This window comes from Asterias amurensis, chromosome 11, assembly GCF_032118995.1.
Source record: "Asterias amurensis chromosome 11, ASM3211899v1".
NCBI classification, from domain to species: Eukaryota; Metazoa; Echinodermata; class Asteroidea; order Forcipulatida; family Asteriidae; genus Asterias; species Asterias amurensis.
In genome coordinates this window covers 6,915,078-6,940,598 of record NC_092658.1, presented here as the reverse complement: position 1 = coordinate 6,940,598, position 25,521 = coordinate 6,915,078, and the positions used below count along the sequence as shown (strand labels likewise).

The 25,521-nt window shown below is 37.3% G+C and overlaps 1 protein-coding gene across 7 annotated transcripts in view; it reads left to right on the top strand.

The window, feature by feature from the left end:
• LOC139943847 (voltage-dependent T-type calcium channel subunit alpha-1G-like) overlaps window positions 1-25,521 on the top strand; it is a 165,654-nt gene that overhangs the window by 69,829 nt on the left and 70,304 nt on the right. For all 7 annotated transcript variants that reach the window (XM_071940690.1, XM_071940688.1, XM_071940693.1 and 4 more), the window contains 6 exons: window positions 458-555; window positions 5,293-5,467; window positions 6,204-6,501; window positions 14,114-14,206; window positions 17,105-17,903; window positions 18,497-19,077. In XM_071940690.1, the coding sequence (XP_071796791.1) occupies window positions 458-555; window positions 5,293-5,467; window positions 6,204-6,501; window positions 14,114-14,206; window positions 17,105-17,903; window positions 18,497-19,077 (2,044 nt within the window). The remainder of the gene's footprint in view (window positions 1-457; window positions 556-5,292; window positions 5,468-6,203; window positions 6,502-14,113; window positions 14,207-17,104; window positions 17,904-18,496; window positions 19,078-25,521) is intronic.

Here is a 25,521-nt window from a genome sequence, read left to right as displayed (position 1 = left end):
TTATGTGTACTATACACCATGCCCCTTTGACCCTATCTTGTAACCCATGTAGTTATACAGCGAATCTTTCCCTGTCTCTTTCAAAATACACTGCAGCCCCCCCCCCCCCCAAAAAAAAAATATATATATATATATACATATATAACAACAATTGTTACTTCAAAAAGTCATTTAAATATGGCATTAAAATTGACCTGTCGCCAGTTGGCGCCTTAAAATTATCACAAGCGAGAATGAAAAAAGTTGTTACCCTTGTGAAGGAAATGCCTTTCAGATCTGTGTAATAAGCATTCAGATTGATTGGAGTTCAAATTTAAACATGTCTCATGTTTCTGAATACTTTTAGATGTGGCCAAACTATCATGTAAGCAAAATCCATGGTCAGCAAATGGCAAATGGACATTTATTGTTCTGTTCACGTTGTTTTCTGACTCTGACATGTTGTAATTGTTTGCAGGGCGCTGGAGTATTCTCTACAGATAGAAAACATGAATCTCACTGCTATACGAACGATACGAGTCCTCAGGCCATTGAGGGCTATAAATAGAATACCTAGTAAGTATTGAATGATTATTGATTGATTGATTGGAGATTGATTGATTGATAGTTATTTATAGATTATTGAAGGCGGTAGCCTTTTTTTAGGTATCGCCGATAATCCAGAGTGGTTATGTCCACACAGGAAGAATAACCCATATTTGTAATACACAATCTCAGCAACGCTTCTGACAGGAAAGTTTCTCAGATTCAAGTTTTGGCTGTTAAAACTAATATAATTCTCCATAACGACTTTACTTCTTTTATTACTTTTATCATGCTTTATAGTATCGTGCTGCACTTCTTACAAGTCTTTATTTGATAGAATTGTTAAATGTGCATCAGGGATAAACAATATTCGTTTTGGTTTTACCCATATACGCCGATGTTAGCACTGTATACTCGGTACTTTCCCGAGTTCTATGAAGAAAAAAAAATCACAGGCATATTACTCGGGTGGGATTTGAAGCCACGACCTTTGCAATTCTAGAGCAGTGTCTTACCAACAAGAACACCGAGATTGCCTGGTAGCTAGAGGCAGTTCGAATCTTATGTTTTAGCAGCGGGTAGTGCAACGATATATAATAGTTAAAAGTTTTTATTGGCATTAATTTTAAGAGTGATTACAAGCGCTTACCTTCCCTTCAGTCATTGATATCTGTACAATTGCAATTCTGCGACAACCAACTCAAAGTTGAGAGCCTATTTTTTTATGTATTGCACCAAAAACAAGTTACCGAATGAAGGCCCGATCATTCAAAGCCTATTTTTGGATCTAATTTATTCCTGATCAGAGTCTGCCCTTTTTCCCGATTCTGTTAAGGAGAATGGACGAGAAAGTGTAGATTCGTGAGTAGAATGTACAGTACATTGTTCTCACGAATCTACACTTTAGAGTCTATTCTCTGACTTAAACTATTTCCCCCTTTGGTTGTGTAACAGTTTGAATGAATTGAATTTCTCAATAGTAACAACAATTATTTTACAAAATATATATAGGCATACTTTAGTGCTTGCAACATTATCGAGTACAACGTCAGCTTGCTCAGCAGCCTACATGTATAATAAATTGTGTTACTAATCTACAGTTAAGTGTAGATTCGTAAAAATAATCTACACTTTCAACAATAGACTGACGTCACCGAAATAGTTTAAAAGGAGATATTTCAAGACGCAGTTGTTGATTGCAGTCTGTGCAATTTACTACATAGATATTAACCTGTGTAAAATGTTAAAATGTGCGTCAAGCGATCACGTTTTTTCTTAATGCAGTCATGAATGACCTTGCAACTTGGGAAAGAGGTGGATGGAACCTTGCATTGTGTTGATGCAGTGCTCATAACCTCAACCCCAGGTGATGGCTACACCTGTCTGACTGTGGGTTGTTAGCGATACAGGAGTTAATATTAGGATAGCTTTGAGACAAGTCAATGGAGTAAAAATATAAACAGCAATGATGATTGCATTCTTTAAATGCAACTTTTCCTTGGATCAGCTAGATTCCTCTTTTTCATATTCTCATTTGTGCCATTCAAACTTGGAAAAAACACTGTACATTTTGTAATTTCCTCTTTTTGTGTAGTTACAGTTGCATGCATGCCTGCTTTTAAAATGTCCATACTTTTTGTAAAAATAACTACTTAGATCTTTTTCTTTTTTGAACTTCCTGTTTGAGCCAAAAGGAAAGGTCACATAGGGTCATGGATAAAATGAGAATGTCTCAATGGTTATTTGTTGGTACTTTGATTCCTGACGATGCCTTGGTGATGTAACTTGTCTGTTGACTATGTTAAAACATCAGTTTCAGTTGGATGTATCATTGACTAAAAAGCAGAATTTCAACCTTTGACCTCAGAATAACGTGCTGGTGCTCCACCAACTGCGATATTTAGCCTGAAAGTTTGCAGTCTCCCTGTTTTGTCAATATCTTTGTTCAGGGGTAAAAGTTACAACCATTAAAGACAGTGGACACTATTGGTAATTGTCAAAGACTAGCCTTCAAAGTTGAAGTATCTCAACATATGCATAAAATAACAAACCTGTGAAAATTTGAGCTCAATCGGTCATCGACTTGCGAGATAATAATGAAAGAAAGAAAACCACCCCTGTGCATTTAGATGGTTGATTTCGAGACCTCAAGTTCTAAATATGAGGTCTCGAAATCAAATTCGTGGATAATTACTTCTTTCTCGAAAACTATGGCACGATGGGAGCCGTTACTCGCAATGTGTTATACCATCAACCTCTCCCCGTTATTCGTCACCAAGTAAGGTTTTATGCTTATTTTGAGTAATTACCAATAGTGTCCACTACCTTTAAACAAGTGTTGTTGATGTATAGGGACCCAACAATTTAAAGTAGGTACTTAAAAAAGTCGCATGTTTATGGTGTTTCTTTGAATGTTAAACATTTTTCAACTCCAGTTGGATCGTATAACCATCTTACTTAACTGGACATTTTCTGCATACAGAAGCAAACAGTCGCCTCCAGTTAATTCCTCTCATAATGTCAACCAGCTGTGATTTAATACACCCATTAGAATTGATAACTACCCTCCCCTGTGTTAAGCTTTCACCCAATTAAAATACTCGCATTGTTTAAGCTACATGTAAATCATTAAGGGGTAGCATTAATGATACAAACATCGGGTGGTTTAATTGCTTAGGCGGACATTCATGTTTTAAAAAGGAGATTTTCTGTGGGCTGACGACACAGTTTAAGAATGTTTGATGTCATGTGGGGGGGGGGGGGGGGGGGTGCCATGATCAAAGAATCATAAGTGGTCTGGTTTGTTTGCGGTTTCATTTTGCAACCTAAACACACCTTTGAAGGGGCGTAGCAATTTTCCCTCTGGAAAGGGGGGGGGGAAAGGGGGCACTCTCCCCCCTATGAAAAAAATGTCAATTTGTATTGGAGCTTTGAAAAGGGCACCACAGCAAAAGGGCGCCTTAACACTTGCAAAGAGCACCTGAGCAAAAGCACAGGGCACCGGGGCAGCTGCTGTGGTAGTCTTTAGAGGGCGCTGTGACTTGTGTTAGTTTCCCCATGGACATCCAGATCCATGATGGGATCCAGGAAACAAAATTACAAAATTCAGTGCTCAGAATTGAAAGATCAGACTCATTGTAAACATTTTTTGTCCACAAAGATATTAGCAATGTGGTAGCGTACTGTATTCAATTGATAAGTTCAAGATCAAGTTAACTGGCCCAACAATGCAATTAACTGGCCTCAGGTCTGCAGTCCAGTGCTCCCTTCCAGCCCTGGCATATTATGACTGTAGTCACATTGGCCTCAAAGAAATTCAACAAAGAAATATTGAATAATAATGAGTCAAGGTTTTGAAGATAAAGGCTTTCTAAAAATACCACTTTCATATTTTAATTTTGCTCTTTGTTGAATTTTCTTTGAGGCCAATGTGACTGCAGTCATAATTGCCCAGACCATGGCCTCACTTCCCTCCTTGAAGTGATATTTTAAAATAGATTTTTCAGAAAAAGAGTAGGCCTAAATAGAAAATTAAATTTGTTAGCCAAAAAAAAAACCCATAAAGAAAGATAAAATGAATTTCACCTGTGAAATGTTCTGATGAATTTTCTTTTTGAGAAAATAGCAACAAAATGTCACTGGATTTTCATAAAGAGCGTTAAATCCTACATTTGTGGCTATTTTAGGGGCAGCATGCCAATGGACACCATGGAACTTTCAAAAAGTTACCTGCAGACGATCTTTGGAGATTCAACATTTTTTACGAACTTTTATGGTTTCTAATCAATTGGGGAACTTCAGATTAAAGGCATTGTACACGTTTGGTAATTACTCAAAATGTATATTAGCATTAAACCTTACTTGGTAACAAGCACTGGGGAGAGGTTGATGGTTTTCACATTGTGAAAAACGACTTGCTCTGAACTAACATAGTTATTGAAAAAGAGGTCATTTCTCGCTAAAATAAAAATAGACTTATTGCCAGAAGCGCTTTATTCTAAATTATTATTATTATTTTCCCAAAGAGAGTATTTAATATATTGTGTTTGCCTCCCTATGTGACTGGATTAACAGGCTTTCGAGCTACAGTGTTTAATTATACTTTTGTTGATCCTGGCCATCACATTTTTTTGTGATTTCCTATGCCCTTACTGTTTGTCTTGCTTTGTATTTACTTTTGTACTTATATTATAAGTTATCACACAAGCGTGAGTTGAATACAAAAAAATATAGCGCTTCTGCGTCCCATCTGCGTCCCATATCCAACGAGGCCTCTTTCATCATTTTCTTGCAACTTCATTGACAAATCGAGTCCAAATTTTCACAGGCTTGTTATGTTATGGATATGTTGAGATACACCAACTGTGAAGACTGGGATGGTCTTTGACAATTACCAAAGGTGTCCAGTGTCTTTGACTCTCACATGCTCCTTACTACCATTACCATCTTGATATCAAGTAGGCTTTCAGAAAGAAAATGAACTTAGTTCATACGATGCAAGAAATGAAAATTACAAATGTACCCAGTTAGTTTCACTTGGCAGTCTATCGGGCAATCTCTGTGGTCTAGTTGGTATGATACCGCTCGAGGATTGCTAAGGTCGTGGGTTTGAATCTCACCCGAGTATAGTGCCTGTGATTTTGTTTTACTGGAGAAGAACTCAGTATACAGACATCGGTGTGTATGGACTAAACCAAAGTTAATATTGAAATAAATAAATAAAAAGTTAAATAAATGAACACTTTCTTGTTTTGTTGTCTTGCGTAGGTCTACGCATCTTAGTCATGCTTCTTCTAGACACTCTACCAATGCTGGGTAATGTACTCATGCTTTGTTTCTTTGTCTTCTTCATCTTTGGAATCATCGGGGTACAACTGTGGAAAGGTCTTCTACGAAACAGATGTTTCTTAGACCTTCCTGAAAATGTAACGTATGGAGCAGGGTAAGGAAAAGATTGTGGTTTTCTAACGATTTGTTTTTAAGTTTTGTTTTTATATCAGGATTTACAAGTGTTTCAAAATCAACTTTGATGTTACTCCTCTGTTTAGTTTTCTTCTTTTTTATGACAATCATTTCTTCTGTTTTGTGAAAAAATGGCCTGATGTTTGGACCCCAGCTATCGGTATCATATAGCCCGGTTCATACTTTCCTGTGAACGCGAATGCGATGTGAATTTGACGTGAATTTGACGCCATAACCTCCCCTTCGCAGCGATATTCCCAAGTGAGTTGAGCAGAGTTGAACTGCTGCGAAATATTCTTTGCGAATTTGTGACGTCAACATTCACTTCGCCTGCGCATTCGCAGGAAGTATGAACCAGGCTTCAGGTGGGCATTTTTTCCCCTCTAATTTATCTCATGGTATAACACATGAACTCCCAAAATGGTACAACTGAGATTTATGGTGGGGACGGAGTCAGCTAAATTGGGTCAATTCATTGTTTACATTTTTTATCTGGATTTGGATTATTACCGGAAAATCGATTTAAATCAAGGTTTGTGAAATTGAGAGGTATTTGCTCACAAGAAGCCATACAGTGCAAATAAAACTATGAAAAATAAAACAATATTAAAAACGTGCAAACCACACTAAGCAAACAGTGTCTAGACTACTTGCTAAAGAGCAAATAAACAGAAGCTAATTTTTCACCCGTCATCCTTGGTGTCCGTTTTTTCTAGATATGATGTCAAGGAATTCTACACATTGGCAGACCTATATGAGGACCATGTCTGTAGCTTACCGGGTGACGCTGGAGATCTTCACTGTGACTCAGACGTCAAAGATATGTTTAGGATAGGGGAGCAACAATGCAATGCATCGGCCGTTCCATTTATGAACAATTCCTACGATAGCAACTCGCCTGACTGTGTCAATTGGAACCAGTACTACACAGTGTGTCAAACAAGCGCGAAAAATCCATTTCTGGGGGCCATCTCTTTTGATAATATACTTTACGCTTGGGTTGCGATATTCCAGGTGGGTGCATATTTACTGAACTTTTACATTTTAAATAAAAATTTATTCACTCTTAAAGAGACACGCTGCTTTGGATCGGGCGAGTTGGTCTAAAAAAAAAGCGTTTGAAACAGTTGTTTTGAAATGCATATGTTGAGAAAGACATTTCGATCCACACAAATATGCCTTGAAAATGCACAGTTTTCCTTGTACTTTGTGAACTGACACGGCTCCACAAAATGGCAAGCTGTGTAATTTCACGAGGTAAAAGGAAAACCGTGCAATTTCGAGGCATATTTGTGTGGATCATTGTATTCTACTTTTTAAACATCCTTCTTACCCTATGCATTTCATCACAAATGTTTTTCAATCGCTTTTCAAAGACCAACTCGACCGATCCCAGGCAACGTGTCCCTTCAATTAGAATTTTCCTTCAACAATGATCTAAAGGGAAGGTACAGCCACTGTTGTGTTTATTCAAGATCGGATTTCGAAACAAAACTTGCTTAGCATTGAGATGTTTTGTGAAACCAGCCAAAGTGCTATGTTTTTTAGACACCATTTGTGACTGGTTCACAAAAGTTTTGCTTAGCAAACCAAACACTTTGCTTAGCAGAACATGGTTACCATCCGCAAATGACATGTGGCGGGTATTCTATGTGAAGAGAATGTTAATTGTCCATAACAAATAATGATTCATTTTAATGACTCATTCTTTGAGGGTTTTTTCACATTAATCTTTTGACAACATTGGAGAGAAAAAAAAATCAACAAAATTTAAGAGGAAATGTTGTACCTTCCCTTTCACATTGTCATAAACAGAACGGAGATGACGTTTTTCTTTGCCATGATGATGTAGTTGACAGCAGAAACAGTTTGACGGACTTTGACAGACTGACAACCCAGACTCTTGGAAGAAAACTGTAACAACTTAGAAATGTCCCTTCTCTTTAGGTCTGTCTTGTGACCTGATTTTGCCGGTCTTGGTTTTGGCATTCATCTTTGGTCTTAAACTTTTGAAGTCTTCAACCTTTACTAATAAAAGCATTACGCATCACATAGTACCTATGGCATCCGCAGAGACAAATCAATGGCCTGGTCTTCCTTAAGGACACAATCGTCAGTACTGGGACAATACATAGTTTGGTCTTCTTTTGTTCTGAGGTCCACAATTTGTGTAAACATGTTTGTAAAGGCCCGGTCACACAGGCCCGGATAACGAGAACGATAACAGGAACGATAATAATGCACGCCCTTGTTTGGTTGAAATGCTCCACGCAGAATACGCCCACGCTCATTCAACCAATCGAGGGCGTGCATTTTTATCGTTCTTGTTATCGGGGCCTGTGTAACCAGGCCTTTAGTGGGCCAAATTTTCCTGGGAGTTCCTTGGGGATTTTGTCCAGTGTGAACGGGACTGCAGTTGGAGTCACAGTCGTCCCCCCCTTGGTTGAATCTGATGAATACAGAGCTGAGCAAGTTTTAACATTGAGGTTATTTCTACCTCAATGGTTGTTAATAGACTGTGCAAGTCTCGCGCGCACCGGAGCGAGAAAACACGACAACTGAAGAACTTAATTTTTTTATGAATCAAATCTTTGCTTTAATTTTTTCTTAATGCCGAATCTGAACAACAAAAATATTCATAAGAGCTTGTTTAAATTAGTTTAGCTTTTTAACCAAGTACACAATTATTGGTTAAAGTCTATGTACAGACAAAAGTAAAACTCTGGGACAAGGATGTTTGTTTGATCTGAAATGTTTTGAAACCGCTTTTGTAAATCTACGCCCAAATGTGAAACTACTCAAAGCTGGTTTATACGCGGACGCACGATGGTCGCAATGGCGTTAGATAAACGCGTGACGCATTTTAAAGAGGAAGCCGACGCCTAAGCGACCAATGAAAAGGCTTTCCACCCGGCGCGGCCAAAACAAGCGTCTGCGTAAGTTTCGTGATCGGAGATGGGCACAAATTCTTAATTTTTACCAAGTAACCTGACCTGAGGTCAAGTTTAAATATTGGTTTTTCATCGTTATTATGTTGACTTTATTTTTACTTTTATGTATGATGTTAATAAATATTACATTTTTAACAACATATGTCATTTTTATGGTTATAAACTACATTAAACTAAAGTAATGGACGAAACAAAATCTCCCCAACGTAAATCTCAATTAGGTTGGGACCACAATGGTCCCGGAAGTTCAAATCCGCGCGAGACTTGCACAGTCTATAACACCATAGGGTGGTCAGGCACTCTCAGTGGTGTTCGTTCACCTGCATGGACCCCCTGTTTGAATCCCACCTCAGGCCTTCTAGAGCCTTGTTTGTGGTTGGGTTTCACTCGCAGTCTGCATGGGTATCCTCTTTGAGGGTTCTCCTCCCCACATCTAAAACTGAAAAAAAAAATTCTTGTTTCCTTTTCACCACCCTGTTCATCATAATATTGGTAATAGTTGTACTGTGCTGTACAGAATCAAATAAATTAACAGACACGCATCTCTTGCTCGGTTCATCCAAGCTTGACCCTAAGCTGTGAGGAGTAAGTGTTAATGAAACACCTTCCAAGCACTTGAACATCATAGAGCAACAACGCCCCTAGGAACCTTGACTCCATAATGACCTTCACATCTGAGTAATCTAGCCAATCACAGACATAGCTGGTACCCTGGGGAAGAATACAAGTAAACCCATTGACTAAGAAGAAGCCTAAGAAGAATGTTGTCCTTTGCACAATGCTGGACCTTTCCTTTAGAACCAGTTATACCCTCACACATTCGGGATAGTAGCACCGTGGACACAGATTGAAACTTTGTTTGTTTCAATCAGCTTTTCAGTACTCTTTTCTTTCTTTTCTTTCCCCGCATCTTATTGTTCCCTCTTCCTTCTTGTCTGTTTCTCCTTTCTATATTGGTGCTTAATGTATCGGGGATAAAGAATATTCATTAAGTTTTACCCATATACACCGTTGCATATGATTAGATGCTATTTTTCTTTTCATGCGCTTTGAGCACCTTATGAGGTGGATTTTGTGCAATATAAATATTCATTATTATATGTCAACGGGCACTCTGATGGGAACCAATTGCGACTATTGTTGAGTGGTCAAATACTGTGACCACATCTGTGAAAACATCTGTGGTGTTACAGTCCATTTATTTGAATTATTTATGACAATCTAAAAATGGAAGTCGTCTATCAGATGTCTTATTTACATTTGGTATTGTATCATACCTCGGGAAAGGACAGTTACAGTTTTAGAATGCAAAAAATGCTTGTTGGAAACTTACATTTGAAAAGAAAAACCTTTTAATCGAGCATAACCAAAGTGAATTGGGTTTTGAATTCCTACCTGATTGGTCGGTTAACCCCCCCCCCCCCCCCTCCCCTCCATTTTAGATTTTCCTCCCACATCTAAAACTGAGCAATTCTTCTTATTTTCTATGCACCATCCTGATATTGGCGCTTGTGCTGTTGGATGTGTCAATAAATAAAAAACAAACAAAATAAAAATAATGCAGTAGCATTCAATTAAGTAATTTTCTTTTAAATGCAATTAGCCTGTCAAATTCTACACAAAATTCTATGGTGGCAACTAAAAGATGGTTTTTGATGTGAAACATATGGGATACATATCGCAACCTTTTGATTCTATTGATTTCCCTCGACCGACAGACACTGCAATTTTCCATTTAATGGAAGGGAACTTTAACACACTCATTGACAGACTGGAACAGACAAACTGATGTAGTTTTTCCTAAACTGACTTTGAAACATGACAGGTTCTTGTAAGCATTTACAGGAAACATATTAATGGGCTATAGATTGCGCCCAATTTCATGACTGTGTTTACAGCCAAATTCTTCGCTTGTGATCACCATTCTTTGCTTACAAGGCCAGCCCCAAAATGTTTACGCATGCTGTGTAAGCAAAGATTCACCAGTACCGTTGATAACGCTCATGCATAAGCAAAAAGAAACTGCTTAACCTGTGAAATATGCTTAAAGTAAGCATAGAATTCACTGCTTGTTAGCACCAATTTTTTGCTTGCAGTAAACAGAGCCATGAAGTTGAGCATTGCTGTACTTAAAATACTGCTTAATGATTTGATCCACTGAACAAAAAGCGTTGTGGACCAGAAGTATGCAATCGCATGGCAACTTGGCTGGTAACTTACTATAACAAGCAAAAGTATTTTGTGAAGCAGATTCATGTGAATATAAGCAGATCTATGAAATTGGGCCAGCGACTAAGACAAATATCAATGACATCATATTGTGTATATTTTCTTAGAGTGTTATTGATAACCATGTTCATTTTCAATGATTTCAATTTATTTCAATTTTCAATTATTCTGCCTTTCAGCAATTTTTCTTTCTTTGAGTACTTGTACTCCCTAGTTTAAAGAAGATCCACACTTTCCAGAATGCCCGACTAGATTGTGAACCTCTTACATGTGTTTTTAGTTCTGCTTTGTCCTCTATGCTCACACACTGTTTTGGTTGCCTTCTGAAAAATACACAGTTGTTGTTGAGAAAAACATGGTTTGTTTTTCCAAACTGCCATTTAGCCTTGTCCAAATAGCTCAGGGGATATACTCGCTAAGAAAACCAGAAAATACTGCAGGGAGAGTTGACATTTCAAACATTATGCTAAGTCTGACGTATTTAACTTTGTTCAGGATAAACTTGGGCTGAAAAGTTTAGGCTTTGTCAACAAGTCTTGCCATTTTTAAGTACTTTGAGATCCGATAAGCCTTTCTGAGATTTGGAGGGCAATATAGGAGTGCACTGATTGGTTTGGGTTTATGTTGAAGAAAGATTACCCAAATGTAACAGCAATCATAATGTCTCCAGCTTGTCACCAAATGGCTGATTGCTTCGTCATGAGAATGAATGGACTTTATGCAAGGGTCGTGGGTTCGAATCTTCACTGAGCACTCTGCAGATTTTTCTCACATGACTTGGGAGAATAAAATGAAGAAAGAGTCACTCAATTTATATGGGGTATTTTTTGTGTAAGATTTTCAAAGTTTGATAGTTTTATGCTTATTCTGATCAGCATAATGTTTGTGGTTTGAATCCAACCTGAATCACTGTGCGCTTTAATTTCTTGTGGAGAATTCCGAGCATATACATTCCTTATTGATGACAGCGTTTTAAAAGGGAAAAAACAACAAAATATATCTTACATCTCAAGTTTTTGAGAAACCTTTGAAAAACATAAATGTGTGCATATCGTTTGAGCTATCGGACAGCAGCGCTACATTAATTCAAAATATTTGCAACCCCAGAAAACATGAAGACCAATAAAGATGTGTTTGGTACACATCTTTGTTCTTGGAGATTGACTCATCAAGACAAATTAAAGAATAACCAACTTAGCAATGCTTTACCCTATCTCAACACAGCTTCAAGAAATTGTCTTTGATTTTTAGATGTTATTAATTTCATTCTACTTCTGGAATAGTTTCTCTTTCTTTATGTTTAGTGTTTACCTCTGTCCCTCTTCTTGTTGTTCTAAATTGTGCTTTGTTCGCTTCGATGTGTTTCAAGTTTGCAGGATTTGCTAATTATCAATTTAAAAACCTATTAGTTTCAATCTGATGGCTCATACCAGAACCATTCCAGAGAAACAATCCTGTCAAATTTTGGTCAAACTTTTATTAAGAATTGAAGAACCCTCAAATAATCATTGCTTATTTCAGTTGCTGCAATTGAAATGAGCCAAATATGAGTGTGAATGGAAAAAAATGAAAAAAAAAACCAAAAAAACATTAACCATTACATTAGGCAATGATGTCAACAACTTTATTAAAGGAACCTGTTGCCTTGGATCAGTCGAGTTGGTCTATAAAAAGCGTTTGTAACCGTTTGTTATGAAATGCATATGGTTGGAAGACACAAACATGCCTCGAAATTACACGGTTTTCCTTTTACCTCGTCGACTAACACGGTCGGCCATTTATGGGAGCCAAATTTTTGACTCCCATAAATGTCTGACCGTGTTAGTTCGCACAGTAAAAGGAAAACCACGCAATTTCGTGGCAAACTTGTGTGGATCATTGTATTCTACTTTTAAAACATCTTTCCAACCATATGCATTTTTTAAAAAACGGTTACAGACGCTTTTTACAGACCAACTCGTCCGATCCAAGGCAACGTTTTCCTTTAAATAAGGAAAGTTTGACAATTCCAAATCAAATGAACTGTTGAGCTATCTTGAAGTAAACAAATGTTTAAGAAGCAAAAACTGCACAAAATTTTGTAGGATTTGATTTGTGCTAATTTTGTTATTCCGATAAGTTTCCTATATAATTGCACTTGTATTCACTTGTGTTGAGAAAGCAAGCTTCTGATTGCACATATATAATTTGGATCTGTAAGATTTATTTCTTTTTCAAAGTGTTGGTACATATAAGAGTGCATTCATTCATTTATGTTTGTTGGATTCTCATAACTTAAGTCTCTTCTTCAAGTACATATACTTTCACTTTCTGTGACAATCTCTTCCTTTCTTCTTGTGGTTCTTAACAAATGTTTTTTTCTCGATCTGCATCTTGTAATCTGTCCTCCAACTGATTTTATCCACAAATCGTTTTCATCTCTGATTCTTAAGACAAACCATGTTATGTGAGTTTGTCTTGTTAGTTTGTTTTTTTCCACTGTCTGTTTTTGTCAGTTTCCATCATCTTTTCAACCGTCTTCCTTGGATGTTATGTTCGTTTTGTCACATTTAATGTACGTCTAGTATCCTTTTTTATCACTTGTTTTTCCTATTTGTCAGTTTTTGTTTGTGTTTTCTTAGTTGTGCGGTTGTTCATGTTTTTTTTTTTCTCATACTCATCATTTTGTCTCATGTTATCTCTACTTGATGAGAAAGTCCTTGTGTTTTTTCTAAGATGTTTGCTTTGTTCTTGGCAAATTTCTCTCTGTGTTTTTGTCTTTGCTATGTGTTTTCTTTTATATTTAATGAAGCTAATGTTTTCTTAAGATTATTTTTGTACCTCCATGTTTTTGTATTCTTCTTCATTCTGTGTATTTTGTTTTTGTTGAGGTTGTATTTTTGGTTTTTCTCTCTATCAAGTCGCTATCTGCTTTTCTCCTCAATCCGTGTTCAGGTTATCACATTAGAAAGCTGGGTTGAAATACAGTATTATCTCCAGGACGTACACTCCTCGTGGGTCTGGATCTATTTTATGTTGTTGATTGTTGTAAGTAGACTGACACTTCTCCCTCGAGGAATGCTACCCCATCCTGTGTTCTCTCCTACCCCTTGACAACTCATGCATGCCTTGAACTAGATTTGAAGACCTGAAGTTAGGTTGTAGTTTCAGGCCGTAGTTTGCATGAGTTTCATTTCAAGGGACATCATCAACAGCATCAATGTCGTCGGCTCAGCCAGGTGCCGTACCCGGGTGTCGTACTCGGGTGCTGTACCCGGGTGCCGTACTCGGGTGCTGTACCCGGCACTAAGACCCACATTCGTCCTGCATGTTGTGTTAGTTCATTTTTTAACCAAACATCATTGTTTTGTATTTTGTTCACATTCCTCCTTCTGGTACCACCCTCCCTCTGGATTAATATCGGCCTTCGCGTACCACCACCCTTCCTCTGGATTTATATCGGCCAGGTCATCACCTTAGAGGGATGGACGGATATCATGTATCATATCCAAGATGTGCATAGTTTTTGGAATTGGGCGTATTTTGTCGTACTCATTGTAGTAAGTATAAAGCAGACTCTCATTACAGGCTTCTCTTCTGGTATTCCTCTGGTCCATCTTTAAGGAGATGATTATTTCGTCTTCTTGAATCTTCCTGACTGTTTTTCTTGTCTCCCAGCTGATCACAATTCTTCCCAAAAGAGCACATTAATTTAGCATTCCTTGGTGGTCCTTGTTTTGTCACACATTTATTTATCCAGCTTTAATTGTGTCACTTTTAGGATTAACTGTGTTTTGCTGCTGTTTCAAAAAATAAATAAATAAATAAATAAAAACCAGATGCTTTCTAAGGAAAAGAGCAATAGTTGGAGGGTCAAATACATGACTTACACAAATTTGAATTCATGTCCGGTGTTTTGGTGCTGCTAAAAATGTTTTAAGTAGAATAATAATCCAGTCGTACACTGAGAAATAGAGAAACAATTTATGTAGAGTCTAAATTTATCATATTCAAATCGTACAAAATTGGAATTCATGTCCTTAAACCCATCAGCAATATAGGAACAATTTAAAACAGTCTTTTACATACCAAAAAATCAATGTCCATTTTGTCTGAAGGCTTTTTAGTGGGGAAACAAATATCACAAATTCAAAGAGCCTTCAGGACTGTTTTGCAGAATAATAGCTATGACTAATGTACCACGGTTAGATGGTATCTATTCTGAACATTGGCAAATCAACTTTGGTCCGCACTAAGACATAGTTGGCCTGCCGCAGTGTCCTAAGACATGATAGGAAGTAAATGAACAATTTCAATGACAATTGTCGGAACCATTGGGTGCACTGTAATAAAAGTCAAGTCAGAAAGTAGAATCAGTGAGATGCACACTGCGTAACAACCAAAAGGACCTTTGGTAAATGCAAAAAAAAGTTAATGGCCTGACGTTTCGATCATAGCAGAGTCTTTTTCGAAGGCTAAATGACAACAAACATGAACTGGTACAAAAGTCAAGTATCATTCATAAACATTCGGCTACAACCAAAACCGCTGGCCACTGCAGCAATTTTGAAGTAAGGCCTTTTCATTATCTTGACATGGCCACTGCCAAACCCCGTACTCAAAAGTATTTGCAATCATAAAGTGTCTGCTGCCCTCTGTGACACAGTCATTCAATTCTTCAAAACAGATTTGACCCTCAAACAGATTGCCTTTACATTAAAATACCTGCAAAACCAAAAGAGCGACTGATACACTGCATCCTTGTGTCGACAACTTCAAAATCATTTGGAAAAGTTATAAATCTGGCGAAATCATCCTCAGTATTTTGTTTACATTCTTTACTTCCGGCTTTGAGCAACTTTGATGAAGAAAACCTGCATTTACAATTTCTTTCTTTGATTGATCACTAAGTGTCGCCGTGTTGTAATTTAATTTCATCACGTTGATTTGATTTATAAAAAATTCATACAGATTGCATGTTGTTGGTTACGGAAAAGTGCTTCTGTTACTTTCAGCTCTATAGATTTTCTAAAAAGGTACTTCTTTAAACTAACTTGGGAAAACTCCATCATGATTTTATCATGTTTGATTGGGATAATGTCGCTTTGCCTCTTTTAGATAAAAATGTCCAATTTAAAGCTATATGTAAAGAGCTTTTGTAATCCTAAAACATTCTAACAATTTAACTTTCTGTTTCACTCTCCCCTTCAACCGCACCTTCCTTATTTTCACTTTTATAATAATTTGGAAATGGTCATGTTACGATGCACTCTACTTTATATCCCCCGTAAGACATCAATAATTTTTACACTGTTGGTATCTTGGGAAACAGATACTATTATTTTAAAATTATTTTAAAATTTAGTGTGCTACAAAAGAATATTGAATCACAAACTGATAGAAATTAACAAGCTAAAAGTTTGACATCCACTTTTGAAATGGTACGAGATGGTTTTGTCTCCTTTGGCAAGCTAATACATCAATGAGTTAAAGGAACACATTGCCTTGGATCGGTCAAGTTGGTCTTTGAAAAGCGTTTGTAACCGTTTGTTATAAAATGCATATGGTTAGACAGATGTTGTAAAAGTAGAATACAATGATTCACACAACCATGCCTCGAAATTGCACGGTTTTCCTTTTACCTCGTCGACTAACACGATCGGCCATTTATGGGAGTCAAATTGTGGGCTCCCATAAATGGCCGACCGTGTTAGTTCGCAAAGTAAAAGGAAAACCTCGCAATTTCGAGGCAAATTTGTTTGGATTATTCTATTCTACTTTTAAAACATCTTTCCAATCATATGCATTTTATAAAGATCAGTTACAAACGCTTTTTATATACCAACTCGTCCGATCCAAGGCAACGTTTTCCTTTAAGTGAATGAGATTGTGAATGTTTCCCAGTCTACCAATAGACCCCATGAACAATACATAGTGCACATAAGGCACCGATCTTTGGTAGCCAAGATGTGCACAATGGACTAGGACTCCCAAAATGGTGGAAACCAATAGACGCGTATTCGTAGGAGATGCGTTCCGCATTGTGTGAGGGTTCTATAACGATGCGTGTAGGCAACTTTTGCTTGTTACACTGCATGTAGTTTGACTGATGATGTCCACTCATTTTTATATTTCATTCTTCATTTGTTTTAATCATTTTCCATCCGTTTACTGATAATTCCCACAATTTGTTAACATTTTCATTGAAGGTGATTTAGAAGGTTGAACTAAATGTTGCTGTTCATGTTTTGACTGCTAACAAAGAAGTTAGTATCAAAGTTAACACCAGTTTCATTATTTCTAAACTAACAACTTTATAAGTACATAATTTTCAAAGAAAGTTTTAACATATTTGAGTAATTTGTTTACAATTTGTATTCTTTAGTATGTGAACTTAAACTTCTGTAAACAAAACTGAGGAAAACTTCCGTCACTAAAAAGGTTCATTTTGTTTTCAGATTGGTGCCTTCTTCCTGATAAATTTGTGTCTAGTAGTCATAGCAACTCAATTTTCTGAAACAAAACAAAGAGAGAGTAAGTTAATGGCGGAGCAGAGGAAACGATTTCGTTCAACGAGCACGCTGGCCAGCAACGGAGAGCCCGGGAGCTGCTACGACGAGATCCTGAAATACATCGGACATCTTGTGCGGCAGGCAAAGCGGAAAGTCCGCCGCTGGCACAAAGGTATCCAAGGAAAGCGACAACAAAAAGTGATGCCTGCCATTTCGTTACGCCGCAAAAAACGTAGGACGAAATCTGTGCATGTGCACTGCCACCACCATCACCACCACCACCATTATCACTTTGGGAACAACGGCTCTCACGCGCCAAGGGCTAGTCCTGAAAACAGTGATATTGGCTCCTCGCCAACCAGGCAAAATAGACTCATGGTGCCGTCCACAAATGGTAGCTTAGGACCAAGCAATGACTCGCTGCACTCCATAACCTTTTGCACAGAGAACCTCTCCCGCTTAGAACCCATACCCAGTCGGTCACGGTGCAAGTCGTCCCCACATCACCACGTAGTGACCACTCTGTCCATTCACCGGGCCTCCTCAATCAATTATCCCACCACAAACTCTAAGGATACAAGACAGAATATGGCCCTGGCTAAACTGACCGCTGAGACAGCGCTGAATACAATGACTGATGTGCCTCCTAATAAGCTACAGGAGCAATGGAAGGAACTTTGCCTTGGTGACTCCCTCAATAAATACAGAATACCACCCCCTCTCAGGACCGGGAATAAAACCAGCGGTAAGTCCATACCAAAAACATGGCAAGAGTCAAATCAGAAATTTAAATGTATTCTCATCAGAAATTTCTCCTCTGACAAAAAAAAAAAGGGGAGCTAGCTACCCAGAGTTTTTGTTAAATACCTCATTTTAATGTTGACCATCATCAAAATTCCATGCAGTTGTAAGCAATAGTCGGCAAGCTTTTAACTGAAAACCATTTTCTGGGGACAAAATTGTTGTCATGATTTAAACTTGACTTGCACAATGACCATCGGGCGAGACATCCCACACTTCCTTCTAGATTCGTTCACTTGAGAAACCCCTCCCTAGCTTTGATGCTTTTGACACAAAAACAAGCTTTTTATAATTTGGATGAAAATCGCATGGCATTTTGTTGTTCAATTGGTAATGTTTTTATTATATTTTCCGCAATCGCTTCTTTGCACATTATATATGAAGAATGTCAAATGTTGGTGCACTTTTGACGGATTTCATTTCCAATGCTGCATGATGAAATTATTTCTCAATATTTCCACATTTGTGATTTGTGATTTGTGATTGTTGTTTTTCCTTATTTTGAGTCAATCTTGATTGTGTTCTTGTCTTCTTCAGGTGATGGCCTTATGCCAGAAGGTGGGCACCCACCTCTAGGGCAACGCCTCTCTGCCCCACCCCTCACCCAGCCACCTTCTCCTTTCCCAATCACACGTGCCCATCTTGCTCCCCCTTCCCCATGTCTATCAGTCCACTCTGCTGGCTGCCCAGTCCATCAGCCTTGCCCAGTCCACACCCCATGTCCCTCCCGTTCCTCGTGCCCTTCCCATTCACCTTGCCCCTCTCGCTCGTCCTGCCCCTCCCGCTCGCCCTGCCCCTCCCGCTCGCCCTGCCCCTCCCGCTCCCCTTGCCCCTCCCACAGTTCACGTACCTGCCCCCATGGTTGTCCCGAGGGCCACCCAGACTACGATTGGACGGATTCCGATTCTGAGAACGACGACAACTCGGACTTGGAGGACTCCGACTATGAAGAAGAGGAGAAGGGGAATCTTAAGATAGCCAAGACGGGAGTCAGCTCGTGTTTCCGGAAGATCCGTCAAAAGATCGAGGAGATTGTTGAGAGTAAATACTTCATGCAAGGGATTCTAGTGTGTATCCTCATCAACACACTCAGCATGGGAATTGAATTTCATGGACAGGTAAGACAAGTCATTATTTCTTTGTATCTTCTTAATAGTGAGTGTTCAAATCTTATATGTATTCGGTCTGCGGTAAGGCCATGTGTGTATCTACTTGCCAGGTAGAGTTTGTTCTTTAGAGAACTGTCTTGCTATTATATATTCTACTACTACGGAGTAAATTTTTCAGATTTTCAGGAGACTTCTCAGATCTGAAAAGAATTGACCTGCTTTTTAACTATTACCTGGGCAGAAACTTGGCTAGAACTTTTACTTTAGCTTATAGGAATGTTATTAACTGCACTACCATGTAGTGAGTTCTTAATTGGTCTCTACGTTTCGGAAATTTTACTCCACGGGAGTAGAATATATAGCAAGACAGGTCTCTAAAGAACAAACTCTACCTGGAAAGTAGACACATACATGGTGTTATGGCAAACCAAATATATATTTATGCCTCAAATCCCATGTTCAAATCTGCCGACAAAATAACTGAAGAAAAAAAAAAACAGAAAAAAATGGTTAATTCTGCTATTAAATCTAACGATCCCCCGGCTGCTGCTTCCCAGGTTGTATCATAAATCTGGGTGTGATCCCCGGCTCGTGGCAGATTACAGGTTGTTATCTCACCCATCTAGGAAATATAGGGCTACATTAGGTGATCGAGCATTTCTATACGCCGCTCCAAATCTTTGAAACAATTGCATCTGACAGTCTTCTTTACTTAATTTATTTAAATCTAAGTTAAAAACTCATTTGTTTACTGCTCCCATTTAATTCATTCTTGCTCTGTTTGTGTATTTGTTTTTTCATTTTTTCTCTGCTTTTTTTGTATTCCTTGTAATGCGCAGTAGAGTATATTTATATAGGTCACTGTGCAATATAAATGTCCGTTTTATTATTTTTATTATTATTATTATTATGGTTGCGATTGACAAAAAAGGGAGGTCGTCAACATTGGGATGTATCTCAGTTGGTAGAGCAGTTAATCCGGAGGTGGTTGGTTCAAAAATTCAAATTCCTCTCTATTGAATGTTCCTTTGTTCAACTCCAAATCATTTAGTCGAATACCTCTTCCTCTATCGAAACAAAAGAACTAACTAAACTAAAAACAACATTTTACAGGACCGATGAAAAGTATCATTCCCAACCTGAGCCATTTGCGTATTAGATTTGAATGAAGTCTGGTACATTGACATGCTTAGTCACAATTTACTGTTTAAATTTGAATTCATCAGACTATAGAGACCGTTGCCATGTCAAAATACTCTTTTATAGCAACCTTCAGATGAGCAGACCCTGGTACCATTTTGTGTTCACTCAAAATTGTCTACTTGTGTCCACTGTCTCTTACATGTACATACCACCTAGGCAAAAGCTTTCCCAGAAAAATGTGACTTAGTAATCGGATCAATAGTATGAGTAATTCAAATTAAAGCAGTAACTTGTGATCAAGCAAGTCAATGTACCAGACATTATTCAAATCTAATTCGCAAATGGTTTATTATGTATCCTCTTAGTAAAAACATTCCCTTTCTATTCAAATTTAGAGCATCTTTAAGTGTGCGCATAGTTGAAGATGCTTTCACATTGTTGTAATTACAAACAAACTCTGTCTGCCTGACAGGCGACACCAAACATTTACTTATTTTTTGTTGTTCCATCGTCTGAGACAGTCTTGCTTCCTACAGAGTCTACCTAAACCCAGATGAAATAATTAATAGTAACGTTAATAATAAAGACTTGTAACGGGCACATATCCACCCTGCTGGGTGTTCAAGGCAAATTTAAACCACAAACAAAACAAGAGAAAGCAGACACAACCAAAATTAGTCCATGAAAACCTGTGACATAAAAATCAGTTTTGAGAAGAATTTTTAATTTTGTGGTACAAAGACAAGATCTAAGACAAAGTGGGAGAGATTTCCAGATGCTTGGCGCAGCTGAAAAAAAAAAACTGTCACCCCAGGAGTGTCGAGACTTGGGTTCAATGTAAATTGCTGTTCTAGTTTGGGGTGCAGAGATTTATGCCGACCCAATCCTTGCACGTCTCACCCATGCAGGGTACCACTCATGCCGCCTTGCGCCCATGCTGGTGTGGAATACATAATTGTATTATTCCAAAGTAGACAGACTCAATAAACGATCTAGCTAATGGTCTGAGTGTCTCTGTTTTAGAATTGTTGATTTGTAAAGTGCTGTCGATGGCAACCGAAGAAAAATAGTCATGTGACTTAAATCGGCTACCATTGGGAATTTAAACAGCTTTAATAGGAGTGCTTTTTAATGTGGTTTATAATGTGTTCGTTTATCATTCAAACGTAATTTTGATATTTGTACACTTCTGAACCTTTTGTAATTACCCATAAAATAAGGCTCCTTGAACCTCAAGGTTTTGAAAAAACTAGAAACACTTCTGCCGTTGACAGTGTGCGTCAAAATGGCAATATTTGATGTCATGTGTGGGCTGTTCCTTTGTTATTGCAAGTTGTTGTTTGGTATTTACTGATTACTTACGTGGGATTTTTTATGCTGCAAGGCCAGGGTAGCTTAATTCAAAGAAATCGCAATTTCCCAGGGTTTGCCCAAATTTGCAATTCGTCTGTATTTTTTTGTCCACTAAAGTGCTCAACATCAGAGCATGTTCTTAAAAACAGATCTCCATGATGCAATATTTTGTATTTCATTGGGATAAGAATCAAATATATATTTTTTTCATCACATATTCTCAGTCTACTTGCGAATATAAAAAGAAACCCAACTGAAACCCCACTCCCTCCTGATCACCATGGATTTCCAATGCCGAACAGCTACACAGCAGCGACGACATTCATGTGCACAGAAGAGGAAGCCACTTCCTACAAAACAAGACTTATGTCAACATCCTTGTTACCATGACGACCCGGGACCCTGTGCCATCCACTGAGCAATTGAACAAGTTGTGAAAAATATCTTTGCTATCCAGTGCAGGGTGTCGTGTCCCCCCCCCCCCCCCCATCCCCCCATCCCCCCCCCCAGCCCAAGAGCAGGGGGTTATTTCCACTCGACCTGTTCTTCATGCGTACCAAAGCATATGATTGGAGATTCCATGTTTGTTTAGTAAGACTCATGTCTTGCAGTGATAATTTTGATTTTTGTTGTTAACTGAGTGCGCAGGTTTATTTATTTATTTCCAGGCAACACACAAACACTACATAAAGAGAAATAACACTAATAATAAGACTACAGAAAACAAGCCTGTGGGTCCAAAAAGCGTCTGGTGATCCAGACAAAAAGGCAATTTGATATCTAATAATAGCAACCAGTACCATCATCATGGGGCTTCCGGTAATCCCAAGCTTAAGATTGGTATCCGTTGATCATAATCCCATGTCGCAGCTTGTGTTTTCTTGTCTATAATAACTCCACTATTAATTACATTACTTTAGTTTTCTCCTCAATAATTTACAAATTGGTTAGAAAACTTTGGCTTCTCTTAAAGGCAGTGGACACTATTGGTAATTACACAAAATAATTATCATCATGAAACCTTTCTTGATTACGAGTAAAAGGGAGAGGTTGATAGTATAAAACATTGTGAGAAACAGCTCCCTCTGAAGTGACGTAGTTTTCGAGAAAGAAGTAATTTTCTACGAATTTGATTTCGAGACCTCAAGTTTAGAATTTGAGGTCTCGAAATCAAGCATCAGAAAGCACACAACTTCGTGTGACAAGGGTGTTTTTTCTTTCATTATTATCTCGCAACTTCGACGACCAATTGAGCTCAAACTTTCACAGGTTATTTTATGCATATGTTGAGAAACACCAAGTGAGAAGACTGGTCTTTGACAATTTATAGTGTCCACCGTCTTTAATTATTTTTGTATCAACCAAAATAATTGCATTGAGTAATGAGTTTACAGAGTCAAATTTTGGTAGGGAGTTCTTTGCGTTGTTGGAATTAGTTTTTATATAGTGACCTTATGCAAAGTGTTCCTTGTTTGAATCTCAGTGAAGTTGAATAATTATGGAATTCAGTAGGTGAAATGTCTTGACGCATTTGATAGAATTGAATGTACTCTTCCCAAAACCCGTTGATGTCTCTCTAAATAAATGTACATGTGTATAACCAAGCAAGAGTTACTCTCTAAATGTAAAGGAGTGAAAAAGCACTCTTTGTAGAGCCATATGACGGACAACTCTTTTTCAAGTGGTCTACCACTCTTTAAGATTGAAGTTTGCATCTTTTTGAGTGATTTTTCACTCTGTCCTGGAGTGAAACCCCTCTTAAAGAGTGAAATAACCACCACTCTTTTTAAAGAGCCATATGACGGACAACTTGAAATGTAAAGAGTGGTGTTTTTCACTCTTTTACATTAAGAGAGTATATGGAATTTGAGGCAATGCATGGTGAGGTATCAATGTATGGTTTGCGGGAACACCAATTGCCAGGTAGATTATGTTCTTTTGAGAACATGTCTTGTTTTATATTCTACTACCGGGAGTAGATTTTTCAGAATTCAGGAGACTTTTCTACTGCCGCTGGAGTTTTTCTAAACATCAATGTATATTGGGTTTGCGGTAACACCGTGTGTATATCTACTTGCTTGGTAGATTATGTTCTTTGAGAACTTAATTGTCTTGCTATTTATTCTACTGTAGTGGAGTAGATTTTAAGAATTCATGAGACTACTCTACCGCCACTAGAGTTTTTTTTTTAAACATTGGTCATGGATGTTTACTCTTTCGTTGAATCAAGTCTCACCCTGAGAAACATGATTAGTGTTAAATCCTGGGGGTATGTAAGCAGTAATTGAGTTGCAAGAATTATCATGGCCCATCTCTCTCTCTCTGGAAACACTATGCTATAAAGGACTTGCAGATAAGCATCATGAATGCATTGAAACACTGCAAAGAAATATAGACACTTGTGTTTTACTTGATTACAAGAAAGCAAAGTTGTTCTTTTTATAACTACTTGTTTTTCTCCCACAGAACTCAGAATAATATTGAGTATAGATCGTGCTTACACATATCGGTGTATATGGGTAAAACCAAAATTAATATTCTTTATTCCCGATGCAAATTTAACATCTATTAAATAATTTGCAGTACCCGCTGCTAAAACATAGGATTTGAACTGCCTCTAGCTACCGGGCAATCTCGGTAGTCTAGTTGGTATGATACTGCTCTAGAATTGCAAGGGCCGTGGGTTTGAATCCCACCTGACTAATATGCCTGTGATTTAATAATAATAATAATAATAATAATAATAATAATAATAATAATAATAATAATAATAATAATAATAATAATAATAATAATAATAATAATAATAATAATAATAATAATAATAATAATAATAATAATAATAATAATAATAATAATAATAATAATAATAATAATAATAATAATAATAATAATAATAATAATAATAATAATAATAATAATAATAATAATAATAATAATAATAATAATAATAATAATAATAATAATAATAATAATAATAATAATAATAATAATAATAATAATAATAATAATAATAATAATAATAATAATAATAATAATAATAATAATAATAATAATAATAATAATAATAATAATAATAATATAGGTATTTATATAGCGCCTTTAACACAGATCAAAGCGCTGAACAATAAATAAAACAAGAACAATGCAAGGAAAGAAAGATAAACAAAACAGCAAAGGATTAATGACGAGGCTGACTGAAGAAGTAGGTTTTTATTTTTTTTTTAATGGCAGTAGAAGATGATTCTCTTATTAGTTTGGGTTATTTGTTCCATTCCTTCGGCCCAGCTATAGAAAAAGACTTGGAGCCGGCAGATCGAGAAGATCGAGAAGGCCAAAATGAATATTCCTTATCCCCGATTTAACATATACTACTTTTCCCTCCTTAAAGGAAAGGTACACGTTTGCCAATCACTCTTGAAATTAATTTCAATAAAAACTACAGCAGCTTCCGATAGTATAAAGCATTTTGAGAAGCTTTTCACTTTGAAGTAGTGTGGTTATGTAAAAGATATCAGTTTGTTATGCCCTGAAATTTGATTCTGAGAAGCGTTACTGCAGTAACTCTTCTCAGATTATGTATTCCTTTAGGGGATTATTCTTCCTGCGCATGTGGACATATTCACTCTGGATTTTCAGCGATATCCAAAAACGCGCCCACCTTTTGAATTGAATTTACACATGTTTTTGTGTGTGTACATTCTACATTTATTAAGAATCGAACGGTTCCAAAACCCAAAGACACACTTTGCCCTAAAGTCAACTCATTTTTATAACCCTCAAAGCCAATTAGTCTGAGCACTAATAAGTTCTTATATCTGACAAAAAGAAACTGTGTTTTGGGGCTTCTTGAATTTGTATGCCACACAGCGATAACAAAATTGTAAATCTTCTCAACATGTTTAAAACCTAGTGTGCCTTTGTTGTGATGAATGAGATACTAAATTGAAAATGTTG